The sequence below is a fragment of the Salmo salar genome, chromosome ssa02, assembly GCF_905237065.1.
Source record: "Salmo salar chromosome ssa02, Ssal_v3.1, whole genome shotgun sequence".
Classification (NCBI taxonomy): Eukaryota; Metazoa; Chordata; class Actinopteri; order Salmoniformes; family Salmonidae; genus Salmo; species Salmo salar.
The window spans coordinates 50,030,147-50,044,975 of record NC_059443.1 but is presented as its reverse complement, the minus strand read 5'-3'; the positions used below and the strand labels follow the sequence as shown (position 1 = coordinate 50,044,975).

The following is a 14,829-nucleotide window of genomic DNA, read 5'->3' as shown; positions in this document are numbered from 1 at the left end:
ATGTTTGCGAAAAAAATCTTTGATACTTCTTTGATTTCTCAATGAAATTCAAATCAGCATTGAAAAAAGGTGCACATTTAAATTTGTTCCACCTGAGCCAGTCTGACCACTTATGATGACACACCAAATGTGTTTGATGGATCGTGGGAAAAGAGCACAAATAGGCTTTTGTAGGCTACAGTACAAGCTATGTCTTACAAGGGTGCGACTGCTGTCGGTATCCAAAGATTATCCAACTTAAATAAACGCTTGGAGGAAAGGATGACAGCAGTGGTGTAGTCTACGGCAATATGGATATCACTTATTATTGATATCTACATAGCGTGTTGATGTGAATCACACTGCTGCTCTCTCATTTAGCTATTTGCGCTTTACAGATTGTGGTTGTTGTGGATGGCTGTTCACAAATCTAAATATGTATTTGAACCCAATAATGGTTGAATTCAAGAAGTTCAAGGTGCTTATCAATCATTGTTTTTTAAACTATTGGACAGCCAGTGAAAAATAAACTCTTGCAACAGCTGCATAGTGCGGATCCCAGCCTATGGAATAAAAGTGGGGATGTTATTGCTTAATCTAATTCATGCTGATAAAAAAAAACATCCATAGGCCTAATGGACACATGCACAAACTCGCACACTTTTGATCTGTAGTTGGTACATCAATTTTTGAACATATAAATTACATATATTAATGTAAAGATATAATTTAGCCGTATTATTATATGTAGTAAAAAGCGATGGGTTAGAAGAAGCCTACATAACCAACCCATAAAGTAAAATGTAACATCTGTATATGGCCAGCTATGTAAACTTTAACATTGATTTATCCTGCAATAAATGTCATTCAATTGGTAACATACATTTTTGACTTCTTCTAATGACTCTTAAGGGAAAAGTAATCTAAAAGTAACTGAATGTAATCAGATTACGTTACTGAGTTTGGGTAATCCAAAAGTTACTTTATTGATTACAATTTTGGACAGGTAACAAGTAACCCTGGCCATTGACTTCATTCCAGCCATTATTATGAGCTTTCCTCCCATCATCAGCCTCCACTGGCTTGTACGTGTCGAGACACGTGTCATTTGCATGCCACCGGGGTTCATGGAATGATTCAAAGCCTAGATTGACCTCCAAAGAGACAGCTTTTGCCCTTTGTCCACTTTGGCTTATATAACACCACGCCCGTGATCAGACACTCACTGGTATCACTGAGCACACTCTGTGGTCCTTTAACGGTTGGGTCGTGGACCGTTAATGGCCAGGTCACACTATTCATCGGGGTTCAATCAAGTCTCTTGGGAATGCAATTTCCACCAACACTTTGTACTTACTCAACTGTATACAGTAGGCTAATTACTGATAAGGTAAATATAACAATGTAATGAAACAGAACTAGTTAAATTCTGATTCAAATCATTTCATGTCCCAAGGAACTTGAGTTGAATTCCCCCTATTTTACAGGAAATAGACATTTATAAAGCTTACACACTTGACACACTTTTATCATGGTAATTCAGGTATAACAAATTATTCATAAATGGTTTATGCATGTGTTCTTGTTGTGTACAGTGTGACCAGTTGTATAGCCATTTCACCTAACATGCCTGGTGATTGCTGTATGTGCTATGTCAGTGGTCACTCCGGTTCAAGAGAGGTACTGGGTGTGCAGGCTTTTGTTCCAGCCCAGCACTAACACACTTGATAGCACTTAGGTTACACACTTCACTCAGCTCTTCAGTCTGGGCCGGGATTAGCTGAATCAGGTGTGTTTGTGATCCAAATGCTATATGAAAAATAATATTTTCTATCAAACACAGTCACTGGTTTCCCCCGGATAACTTTAAAAACATGATTCCTCTAGAGCTGCAACTGTAACAAAAGTCTCAAAGCAAATGTACTCAAATGAATGTACTCAACAAAGTAATGTTTACAGTGGGATCAAAGAATCTCAACAGCTTTTCAATTGAAACGTGCATTCCTCCACCATAATATTGTAAAATATATTGGATAGTGTTTTTGACTTATCCGGAAACCTTGGGAAACAGTTTTTTTTTTAATCTAATGGGGGCTCTTTGTGCAGTGGGGCCTCTGTGCAACTTTGAACTGTGAACTTATCCCTCAGGCAGGGACGTCTACCGGAAAGTGCAGGGTAGGGATAACCCTGTCCCTGCCACCATTATCAGCATTGCAGGTATACATCCTCCCTTTGTCTTCTCCATCCTCCCCTCACTTCGCTATCGTCTCGCTCTCCTCTATCCTCCCCTCACTTCTCTATCGTCTCGCTCTCCTCTATCCTCCCTCACTTCGCCATCGTCTCGCTCTCCTCTATCCTCCCCTCACTTCTCTATCGTCTCGCTCTTCTCTATCCTCCCTCACTTCGCTATCGTGTCGCTCTCCTCTATCCTCCCCTCACTTCGCTATCGTCTCGCTCTCCTCTATCCTCCCCTCACTTCGCTATCGTGTCGCTCTCCTCTATCCTCCCTCACTTCTCTATCGTCTCGCTCTCTTCTATTCTCTGTTTCTCTCTCATACCATCCATGTGCCAGTGTTATGTCAAAGGCTGTACGCACTCCACTGTGACTCATGAGTTCTCTGTCACGGATGTCTCAATACTGCCTCCGGCTGGAAATCTCTGTGAATTAACAGTCTGCTTTTTCATTTCCAGTGTCACTCTTTTTGAATGAACTCCCTTTCTCTATCAGCTCAGTACGTCAGTGCTTCTGCTTTGGTGACTAGCTTTGGGCTGCAAAGCTAATAGTATCATGCAGCTATTGCACATTTGCCTCTTTCACACACCTTTCTGGCTTCTCCTACTATCTATGTCCATAGATAATTTATGTAGCCTGTGTATGCACACTTTTCTTAGTCCTCACTTTATCGTTAATCAATTAGCATAAACAGACCACAAGAAGGTACACTTGCAACAGAAACCCAGACTCAAGTGACATTTTCACACTTATGAGCCTCGCTAAACTGAACCAAGCTGAACTGTTATGCACTGGCCAGGTTATGCATCCAATACAGTAGCTGGAGCTGTGCTAGAAAGGATTATGTGAAAATAAAATATCCAAGGCAACATAGTACGGCACAGCTGAGCACAATATTTGGAAAAGTGTAAATGTTTTCAAGAGCAGATGTTGAGCAGTCAACAGCTACATTGACCACTCACGGACATACATGCATGGCCTTTTATGGGTATCGTCCTTGTCATGGCCACTAACCACCCAAATGTGTTCACTCCCTTTCTTGCTCCCTCTCTCTCTATCTTTCTCCCCCTCTCTCCCTCAGAGGAAGGGGACGAGGAAGCTCTCTCCAAGAAGGAGGAGGAGGAACGTCGCATCGCTGAGATGGGCCGGCCCACCCTGGGGGAGCACGTCAAACTGGAAGTGGTCATTGAGGAGTCGTATGAGTTCAAGGTACGAGAAAATATATTTTGAATAACCCAAAATATTGTATTTTCAGCTCTTTGAAGCTGAAGTACAAAACTGAAAATAAAAATAAGCAAAAACACAACTTACAGAGGGGAAGCATAGCATACCGCACAAAGAACAGGTCTACCACTTACCAGACTTGCTTTCAATGAGAGTGACAAATCATTAACTCTCATTTATATCTGAAATATTTCGGGTCGCACACAAACCTACAAATTGTACCTTTAATAATAGTAAATCACAGCTTTGATACCTCTCACTCCACTTGGAAAGGGAGTAAGACAACCAGCTGCACTTGAGATTGTATCTCCCATTACTTAAGTTGTACCTCCGATGTCTTAAGTGGTATCTCCCATGTATTAAGTCGGCCCAGCTGGAGTCCTTTCAATGTTTAATTTCATCCAAACTCCAACTGTCACTGACATGGCCATCTGTCAATCCAAAAGGTAGACAGCTATACTGATACTGTAAGTTCCATATTCCACATGAAAGAGACAGTGATTAGGATGAACATTTCAGGATTTGAGCATTAAAAACAATTCTTTGCAGTTTGGGGTAGTTTTAAGGGTAGAAGTCGGGGTATGTTTGAGGTTGATATAGGGGTTGAGATATGGTTTGGTTCACAGTCTGGCCTGATAAATCAAACTGCTTTGTCTTTATTGTATTGTATAGACTTTTACATCATGTGCGCTGCCGAGGTGTGTTCATTGGGCATGTATCTGTGTTTGTAGAATGCTAAATAACCAGGATTGAGGATTAATATTTTCTGGTGCCCCACAGAACACAGTGGATAAACTGATTAAGAAGACCAACTTGGCTCTGTTGATTGGAACCAATAGCTGGAGGCAGCAGTTTATGGAAGCTATCACAGTCAACTCTGGTAAGCCAATCAATCAATCATTTCATTGGCAGCCTATAGAGCTTTTTAGAAATGTGTTTGTAACAAAGTGACTAACCAGACATCCAGGCCTAACAACCCCAAAAGAGCAAGCCACAACTAGAGTGGCAGGGGAAAACTCCCTAGGTCTAGGAAGTGCTGTAGGAAGAACCCTTCAAGGTAGCCTCTTAAATACCATATCTGCGTCTCAAATGGCATCATATTCCCTTTATAGTGCACTACTTTTGACCAAGGCCTATAGGGCTCTGTTGAAAAGTAGTGCACTATAATGAATAGGTTGCCATTTGGGAACCAGCCTATATTCTGATTCTTGGACAACAATACAGGATGAGGTATTCAGAGCAAAATCAAATCTTTTCCAAAAGGTGAAAATATTATGTTATTTTCCTTTCAAATCACATTTGTCTTAATTTGCACCACAATCACCCTAGCCTCAAATCCATCTGCCCAAATCTTAATTGGAATGCTTTTTGTAATTAGCGGGAACTGTGAAGTTCTTGTAGCGGCGCCCTCCGAAGCATATTCCAGACACAATGCACTGTTGATTTATCAGCAGGGTAGCGCTGAAGCACAACGAACTCATCAAGCAACACACACACCCACACAATCTCACATATACACACATCTCACACACACACCTACCTACACACACGCATGCTCGAACATACGCACACAGACACACACACACACAAAGTTCCACTGAGGGCCTGAGTGGAGATGACAAAGCTTGTTAGCCATAGGAGTGCACTCCAGAGGAGATTCCTCCAGGGATACAGTAGTAATGAGATCATTAAAAAGTCCATGTAATGAATTAGTCTGCTCATGGGGTTCTAAACTACATGTGTGTGGCCGTGTGTTTGTGGCCATGTCCAGAATCAGGTTTTCCTACTACTTACTTAAACTGCATATTGTGTGCTAGTATCACATACCGTTCAAAAAAATGAATTCAGTAAGCAACAAATATCAGCATACTAGAATCCTGAGGACGCATAATCTACTGAGCAATTCCGTTTATTCCCGCCATTCGTTCATTTTGGTACAGCGCGTCCCCTTAGCTGATTATCAGCTGTTGTCAGACACTTGGTTCTCGAAAGACGATTCTCTTCCTCAAAAGTGTACAGCGAATTCTACAAGATGAAAAGCTGAAATTAGTATGACATCCTGCAATTTAAAGCATACAAACATTTTGAAATTTCACATACAAACTTTCTATAAAACAATGCCTACTATTCAGAATGCAAGTATGGGTATTCGGACACGACCATTGTGTGTGTGTGTACTCGTGAGTTCTGAACTGTGCTAATATCCAGGAAGACCCTTTCCACTAGGATAGGCACAGAGTCTTTGCTGCAGATGGGCTATGGTTGATCTCATCCCTAACCTGTATGTTTACTGTAACACAAATTCAATTGGAAACAAAACAGGACAGGACATGGTCAAGCTGGATCTGTTTAACCACTATGGCCTCCTGTCCACTCAAATGCATGCATGAGCACACGCACCCACACATGCGCGCACACATAGAAACAAACATTGAAACAAGTACTGAAATGCAGGCCTATGTCTTGAGACATACTCATGGACATGACAAGTATTGTATTATCAAAAATACACACAAATACAGACACACACACATACACACACACACAAACGTTACCATTCCCTGCTCCCATGCAGAGAAACGCATTGATGGATTTTGCACATCGGCTATTTTTAGCAACGCTGTCAGTCACCCTAATGAACTTCAAGTCAGGACAGTGAGACACATCATGGCTTCAATGAGTAGAGATGTGGCTCACTGTCCTGACTTGATGTGATAAGAGACTTCATTATTTGTGTAATGTGGAAATTCACTCTCCACACAGTCTGTAAGGAGTGGAGAGAGTGGGGCTAATGGCTAACACTACTAGGAAAGCCTGAACGTCTGTGTTTTAATTTAGAATGGACTAGTGTTGGCTAGTTTCTCCTGGTCTACTTACAGTTTAAGACTCGTTATACTCGTGCATAGTATAAAGTCAGACAATCTGCTGTCTCAGCGACTGCCTGTCACCAAGGTAGTACCCCAAGGCTCAATCCTAGGCCCCACGCTCTTCTCAATTTACATCAACAACATAGCTCAGGCAGTAGGAAGCTCTCTCATCCATTTATATGCAGATGATACAGTCTTATACTCAGCTGGCCCCTCCCCGGATTTAGTGTTAAATGCTCTCCAACAAAACTTTCTTAGTGTCCTACAAGCTTTCTCTACCCTTAACCTTGTTCTGAACACCTCCAAAACAAAGGTCATGTGCTTTGGTAAGAAGAATGCCCCTCTCCCCACAGGTTTGATTACTACCTCTGAGGGTTTAGAGCTTGAGGTAGTTACCTCATACAAGTACTTAGGAGTATGGCTAGACGGTACACTGTCCTTCTCTCAGCACATATCAAAGCTGCAGGCTAAAGTTAAATCTAGACTTGGTTTCCTCTATTGTAATCGCTCCTCTTTCACCCCAGCTGCAAAACTAACCCTGATTCAGATGACCATCCTACCCATGCTAGATTACGGAGACATAATTTATAGATCGGCAGGTAAGGAAGGGTGCTCTCGGGGGGCTAGATGTTCTTTACCATTCGACCATCAGATTTGGCACCAATGCTCCTTATAGGACACATCACTGCACTCTATACTCCTCTGTAAACTGGTCATCTCTGTATACCCGTAGCAAGACACACTGGTTGATGCTCATTTATAAAACCCTCTTAGGCCTCACTCACCCCTCTCTGAGATATCTACTGCAGGCCTCATCCTCCACATGCAACACCCGTTCTGCCAGTCACATTCTGTTAAAGGTCCCCAAAGCACACACATCCCTGGGTCGCTCGTCTTTTCAGTTCACTGCAGCTAGCGACTGGAACGAGCTGCAACAAACACTCAAACTGGACAGTTTTATCTCAATCTCTTCATTCAAAGACTCAATCATGGACACTCTTAATGACAGTTGTGGCTGCTTTGCATGATGTATTGTTGTCTCTACCTTCTTGCCCTTTGTGCTGTTGTCTGTGCCCAATAATGTTTGTACCATGGTTTGTGTTGCTACCATGTTGTTGTCATGTTGTGTTGCTACCATGCTTTGTTGTCATATGTTGCTGCCTTGTTATGTTGATGTCTTCGGTCTCTCTTTATTGGGTCTCTCTTTAAGTCGGAAGATTACATACACTTAGGTTGGAGTCATTAAAACTCGTTTTACAACCACTCCACAAATTTCTTGTTAACAAACTATAGTTTTGGCAAGTTGGTTAGGACATCTACTTAATGCATGACACAGGTCATTTTTCCAACAATTGTTTACAGACAGATTATTTCACTTATAACTCACTGTATCACCTATTTCAGTGGGTCAGAAGTTTACATACACTAAGTTGACTGTGCCTTTAAACACCTTGGAATATTCCAGAAAATGATGTAATGGCTTTAGAAGCTTCTGATAGGCTAATTGACATCATTTGAGTCAATTGAAGGTGTACCTGTGGATGTATTTCAAGGCTTACCTTCAAACTCAGTCCCTCTTTGCTTAACATCCTGGGAAAATCAAAAGAAATCAGCCAAGACCTCATAAAATAAATTGTAGACCTCCACAAGTCTGGTTCATCCTTGGGAGCAATTTCCAAATGCCTGAAGGTACCACGTTCATCTGTACAAACAATAGTACGCAAGTATAAACACCATGGGACCACGCAGCCGTCATACCACTCAGGAAGGAAACGCTTTCTGTCTCCTAGAGATGAACGTACCTTGGTGCGAAAAGTGCAAATCAATCCCAGAACAACAGCAAAGGACCTTGTGAAGATGCTGGAGGAAACAGGTACAAAAGTATCTATATCCACAGTAAAACGAGTCCTATATTGATATAACCTGAAAGGCCGCTCAGCAAGGAAGAAGCCGCTGCTCCAAAACCGCCATAAAAAAAGCCAGTCTACGGTTTGCAACTGCACATGGGGACAAAGATCATACTTTTTGGAGAAATGTCCTCTGGGCTGATGAAACAAAAATGGAACTGTTTGCCATAATTACCATCGTTATGTTTGGAGGAAAAAGGGAGAGGCTTGCAAGCCGAAGAACACCATCCCAACCGTGAAGCATGGGGGTGGCAGCATCATGTTGTGGGGGTGCTTTGCTGCAGGAGGGACTGGTGCACTTCAAAAAATAGATGGCATCATGAGGGAGGAAAATTATGTGGATATATTGAAGCAACATCTCAAGACATCAGTCAGGAAGTTAAAGCTTGGTCGCAAATGGGTCTTCCAAATGGACAATGACCCCAAGCATACTTCCAAAGTTATGGCAAAATGGCTTAAGGACAACAAAGTCAAGGTATTGGAGTGGCCATCACAAAGCCCTGACCTTAATCCTATAGAAAATTTGTGGGCAGAACTGGAAAAGTGTGTGCGAGCAAGGAGGCCTACAAACCTGACTCAGTTACACCAGCTCTGTCAGGAGGAATGGGTCAAAAATCACCCAACTTATTGTGGGAAGGTTGTGGAAGGCTACCTGAAACGTTTGACCCAAGTTAAGCAATTTTAAGGCAATGCTACCGAATACTAATTGAGTGTATGTAAACTTCTGACCCACTGGGAATGTGATGAAAGAAATAAAAGCTGAAATAAATAATTCTCTCTTCTATTATTCTGACATTTCACATTCTTAAAATAAAGTGGTGATCCTAACTGACCTAAGACAGGGCATTTTTACTAGGATTAAATGTCAGGAATTGTGAAAAACGGAGTTTAAATATATTAGGCTAAGGTGTATGTAAACTTCCGACTTCAACTGTATATATATATATATATATATATTTAAATCCCAGCACCCATACCCGCAGGAGGCCTTTTTCCTAAATTGTAAACAAGAATTTGTTCTTTACTGACTTGCCTAGTTAAATAAAGGTTAAATAAAATAAATACAACACATCTTCCCTCCCCTCAAAATGTCTCAGGCGATGATGATGAGGATGAGTGCGGCGAGGAGAAGCTGCCCTCCTGCTTTGATTATGTCATGCACTTCCTCACCGTCTTCTGGAAGCTCCTGTTCGCATTTGTGCCGCCCACCGACTACTGGAACGGCTGGGCCTGCTTCGTGGTCTCCATCAGTATGATTGGCCTGCTCACCGCCTTCATTGGAGACCTGGCCTCCCACTTTGGCTGTACCGTGGGCCTCAAGGACTCCGTGACCGCCGTGGTGTTTGTGGCACTCGGGACGTCTGTGCCAGGTGCGTTCCATACATGCTGCAATACACACAGACACGCATTCACGCACAAAGACATATTCACAAACTCTGGGTCTTATTAAGACTCTGTCACCAATCTGGTGTTTGCGGCATTGGGACGCCAGGTTAGTAACATACACCATCTAACTCTTTACTCTCATGACAGGGTTTTATCATAATTAGGCATTGTCACTCCTAAAAGCAGTGTTATGTAGGGTTTATATGAAGTGTTCTTGAATACTACACTATGTCATAGCTCTTGTCATGCATTGACATCTAATTTTGGATCTGCGTTACCCTATCACCATTCCCAATTCTTATTTTTCGTCCTCTCTCTTTCTCTCTCTCTCTCTCTCCCCCAGATACATTTGCCAGCAAGGTAGCTGCAATCCAGGACCAGTACGCCGATGCCTCCATCGGCAACGTAACAGGCAGCAATGCCGTCAACGTCTTCTTGGGCATCGGCGTGGCCTGGTCCATCGCTGCCATCTACCACAATTCCAAGGGCAACGACTTCCGGGTGGACCCGGGCACCCTGGCCTTCTCCGTCACCCTATTCACCATCTTCGCCTTTGTCGCCGTGGCCGTGCTCATGTACCGGCGCCGGCCCGAGATTGGGGGTGAGCTGGGTGGGCCCCGGGGCCCCAAAATCGCAACCACCTGTCTCTTCTTCAGCCTGTGGCTCATGTATATCGTATTCTCCTCCCTGGAAGCTTATTGCCACATCAAGGGCTTCTAACTTCTCTTTAAAGCATCTGAAAGCAAGATTCAAAAAGAAATAATTAAAAGATCTTTGAAAGTTTTAGCTTCTAGAGTCTTCAAAAGCTTCTGAAAGACCTTCAAAAGCTTCTTAGTCTTTGAAAGCTTCTATAAGGTCTAATAAAGCTATTCAAAAGTATTTGAAAGCTTCTAAAATGTATTTGAAAGCTTTTTAGTCTTTAAAAGCTTCTAAAATATATTTTAATGCTTCTAAAAAGAACCACTTTATTGACATCCAAGGTCTCCTACGCCATTGACTTCCACGTCCCTTTATCCTAAATCTAACATCCATGACTCTGCATACCCTTTTATCTCATCCTATGGCTAAGCCATCTACTGCCACATCCAAGACATCTGAAGCATCCACTACCACAACTAAGACCTCTGAACCAACACCAGCAGGATGGTGGCCCAAAAAGAGGGATTTTTTATTTATTTTTAAACTATTCATTTGGTGTTTGTCCTCTAGCTCCTTCAATCCTGTTGTTGCAGCTTTATTTTAAATGGAAGCTATCTGTTGACTTTCATTGGATCAAGACTCCTAAGGCTGTGTATCAAAAATATACTTTCAGATTAAGCAAAAACGTGTGCTTGTTTGGTTATACAGAACTTCAAAGCTGGGCCTAAAAGTGCTGCTGGTTGCCATCCACAATTTCTGTTCAGTGCCCCCCCCCCCCCCAAAAAAAATGTTTTTGACAAATTTGTCAGAATATTCCTGTAACACAGAAATGTGAGTGGTTGTTTAAATGCAAAGAGCATATGGATGATAAATGCATAGTTACTTAGGTAAAAACTTGAATGAGGCTATAGCTCATTTTATGTCTACACTGTACTGTTGCAGTGATGACTGTATCTCTAATATTACAGAAACTAAAGAAACCTTTCCTTACAAGAAGAATGTCTTGATATAAAATGTCACTAATGCACATGTTACATATTATAATTTTTTCCCCACTAAACATTTATCAGCAACAATACTATAACACTAGACAAGTAGAGTGGAGACTACAATACACCGAGATCTTTTGTCAAAAGGTGATCTAAATTTTCACTAAAATACATTTACCACAATTTACAAATTAAATATCATTGTAAAACAAAAACTAAACTGCGTAAATTGAAATCAACAAGTTGTTTTATCAACAAAAACAATCTAATTGGAAGGAATGAGCCTAGATATCGTTCAGTGAATGAATTTTGGAAATGTTTTTAGGAAAATGAATCAACCTTTTCTAGCGTGGTTGAAGCTCTTTTGATATTCTTATCAGACCTCTTATGACAAGGATTATATCCTATACAGTATGGATCTTCCATATTTGGGTGAATTGGGCTTTTAAGACTTCTATCATACTGTAGTAAGAAGATAAAGTCCAGAAAATATATAGTATGCCATGGATGGGCAACTGGCGACCCTCCTTCTGTAGGCCTGCGGACCAATTACACTTTTAAAAATAAAAAACGAATTCTTTGGAGTCTTAGTCGGGGTCTCAACTTAATGTTGAGGGTTAGAATAAAGAATATGGTTGTGCATCAGCAGTCACTCAATTAGCCCATGTCAGCTAAATGTTTTTTGATTGGTAAGTTAGTCTAGAGGCCAGCTAGCTAAACTTGTAGTAAGCATGGTCAAATTACCAACCAGGGTGGTGCCCATTGATCATAAGTTATAATATTAAAAACTGCTAACATTTGCATCCACCCTATGGCAAAACGGGTAGAATTGCATGACATTAGCTGTAAAACTGCTAATTGTTTTCTCCAGCCCATGGCAAAATGAGTAGAATTGCATGAAATTAGTTATAAAATAAAAATATATTCTCTCTGCCCTGTGGCAAAATGTGTAGAATTGCAGAGAACTTACTTTAAAACGGCAACATTTTCTCTACACCCCATGGCAAAATGTGTAGAATTGCAGGAAATGAACTTTAAAACGTAAAATGTTTCTCTTCGCTGTCACGAGGGTGCTTTGCTGGCAGGGGGTGGTATGGATGTGGGTACGCAGACCCACGAGCCACTGCAGCCCCTCATGATGAGTTCCGTTGCCCATCCCTGTAGTAAGCTATCAAGATCTCCAAGACAGAGACAGCCAATCCCTTTATATATGTGATGTCCCTAGCATCTTTCATTTTGTCTGTTAACTACCACAGGTGACAGACAAAACAACACAAACTCTACAGTTGTGCTTCTTTCATAGAAAAGTAATCCAGAATTTCTTGCGTGTCAAATTTTGTCATACGTTGTTGTTGATTCTTTGTCCAGCTGTGCGGCGATGTTCACTTTAGCGCTGTGGTGAGCATAGTGTGCTAGTGTTAACTCTGACTGAATAATCCTCAATGTTGGATTATCAATGTTCTACTTGTAAACTATATGCATGAGTGTAAACATAACTGTATATAATAAGCCGTAGTTATCATTAACATTAGGGGACACATTTTAATAATGAGTAGTAATGGATTTGGGTTCATTTAGTTTGTTTTTGTGTGTTTGCTCCTAAAACAATGTTATCTGAAAGACTACACTTCTTTAAAGTAATGTGAACAAATCATTTCTTATTTGTATGAAAGGCAATATCTCATACTCTTGTGTTGATGAAATAGTTATTTGTACTGTCCAAAACTATATTGCTCTGCTTGAGTTTGCTGATGTCAAGTTTGAGGAAAAGACGAAGCAGTACTTTGTCAGTTATCTTTTTTTGTATATAGTGTACAGTGTTGTCAAAGTGAGGCAGTTGGCCTCAATGTTGAAAATATAAGATTCAAGCTATTTATTTTCCTACCCTTTGGGGACACAAGAATAGCTAAATGTTGCCTTCCAGGGGAGCCACATTTGAATTGACGTTCACCCCTCTTTTCCTCACATATTTCTGAATGAGTCTGGGTGGTTCTTGTCCTTGTTGAGGTATTTTTATCCTTTCTTGCAATGGAAGTTGTCTTGTCGTCAATACATTCAGGAGCCAAAACGGATACTACACACCTACTACAGAGTGAATTCAGCCAAATCTAAAAATAAAAAAAAGCATCACTTTACCAGTATTGTGTGAATGCATGGTATTGTAACTTCTTACACAGTTTGGACTGGTTTAAACAAAACAAAAGGAATCAAGCCCAATTTTTTTTCTCTCACATTAAGAACATTGATTCACTATTAGGACAGCTGATGCATAAAAAATAGCCATATTATGGCTTCTGTTTATTTCACCTTTCTCATTGTTCCTATTAGTGATGTCACACACATTGACAATATTTTATTGATTCACTCTTCCTCAGCTTGTCACAAGCCTAGGCCCATCTCTAGACAGATTGGTCATACATACTGTATAGCCTTGTCCCTTTCTGTAACTGTGCTGTAACCAACTTTCTATTCTTCCATCCTTGTCAAGCTATACATACACAATATATACAAAAGTATGTGGACACCCTTTCAAATTAGTGGATTTTGCTATTTCAGCCACACCAGTTGCTGACAGGTGTATAAAATCGAGTACACAACCATGCAATCTCCATAGACGAACATTGCCAGTAGAATGGCCTTACTGAAGAGCTCAGTGACTTTCAACATGTCACCATCATAGGATGCCAACTTTACAACAAGCCAGTTCATCAAATTTCTGCCCTGCTAGAGCTGCCCCGGTCAACTGTAAGTGCTGTTATTGTGAAGTGGAAACATCTTGGCGCAACAACGGCTCAGCCGCAAAGTGGTAGGCCACACAAGCTCACAGAACGGGAACGCTGAGTGCTGAAGCGCGTAGTGCGTAAAAATCGTCTCTCCTCGGTTGCAACATTCACTACCACTGGAGGCAGCATCAGCACTATAACTGTTCATTGGGATCTTCATGAAATGGGTTTCCATGGCCGAGCAGTCACACACAAGCCTAAGATCACCACAATGCGCAATGCCAATTGTCGGCTGGAGTGGTGTAAAGCTCGCCGCCATTGGACTCTGGAGCAGTGGAAACACGTTCTTTGGAGTGATGAATCACCCTTCACCCTCTGGCAGTCCGACGGATTAATCTGGGTTTGGCGGATGCCAGGAAAACACTACCTGCATAGTGCCAACTGTAAAGTTTGGTGGAGGAGGAATAATGGTCTGGGGCTGTTCTTCATGGTTCGGGCTAGGCCCCTTAGTTCCAGTGAAGGGAATCTTAATGCTACAGCATACAATGACATTCTAGACAATTCTGTGTTTCCCACTTTGTGGCAACAGTTTGGGGAAGGCCCTTTCCTGTTTCACATGACAATGTCTCAGTGCACAAAGCGAGGTCCATACAGAAATGGTTTGTCGAGATCGGTGTGAAAGAACTTGACTGGCTTGCACAGAGCCCTGACCTCAACCCTATCCAACACCTTTGGATGAATTGGAATGCCGACTGTGAGCCAGGCCTAATTGCCCAACATCAGTGCCCAACCTCACTAATGCTCTTGTTGCTGAATGGAAGTAAGTCCCCGCAGCATCTAGTGTAAAGCCTTCCCAGCAGAGTGGTGGCTTTTATTGCACCA

General features: G+C 41.6%; 1 protein-coding gene across 9 annotated transcripts in view; it reads left to right on the top strand.

Annotated features, from left to right (window-relative positions):
• LOC106585125 (sodium/calcium exchanger 1) overlaps window positions 1-14,282 on the top strand; it is a 53,692-nt gene extending 39,410 nt beyond the window's left edge. For 5 of the 9 annotated variants that reach the window (XM_045705390.1, XM_045705383.1, XM_014171002.2 and 2 more), the window contains 5 exons: window positions 2,128-2,196; window positions 3,294-3,421; window positions 4,217-4,316; window positions 9,308-9,580; window positions 9,940-14,282. In XM_045705390.1, the coding sequence (XP_045561346.1) occupies window positions 2,128-2,196; window positions 3,294-3,421; window positions 4,217-4,316; window positions 9,308-9,580; window positions 9,940-10,316 (947 nt within the window). In that variant the 3' untranslated portion in view covers window positions 10,317-14,282. The remainder of the gene's footprint in view (window positions 1-2,127; window positions 2,197-3,293; window positions 3,422-4,216; window positions 4,317-9,307; window positions 9,581-9,939) is intronic. The other 4 variants (XM_014171024.2, XM_045705407.1, XM_045705405.1 and 1 more) reach the window with 2 other exon arrangements.
• The last annotated feature ends 547 nt before the right edge of the window (window positions 14,283-14,829 follow it).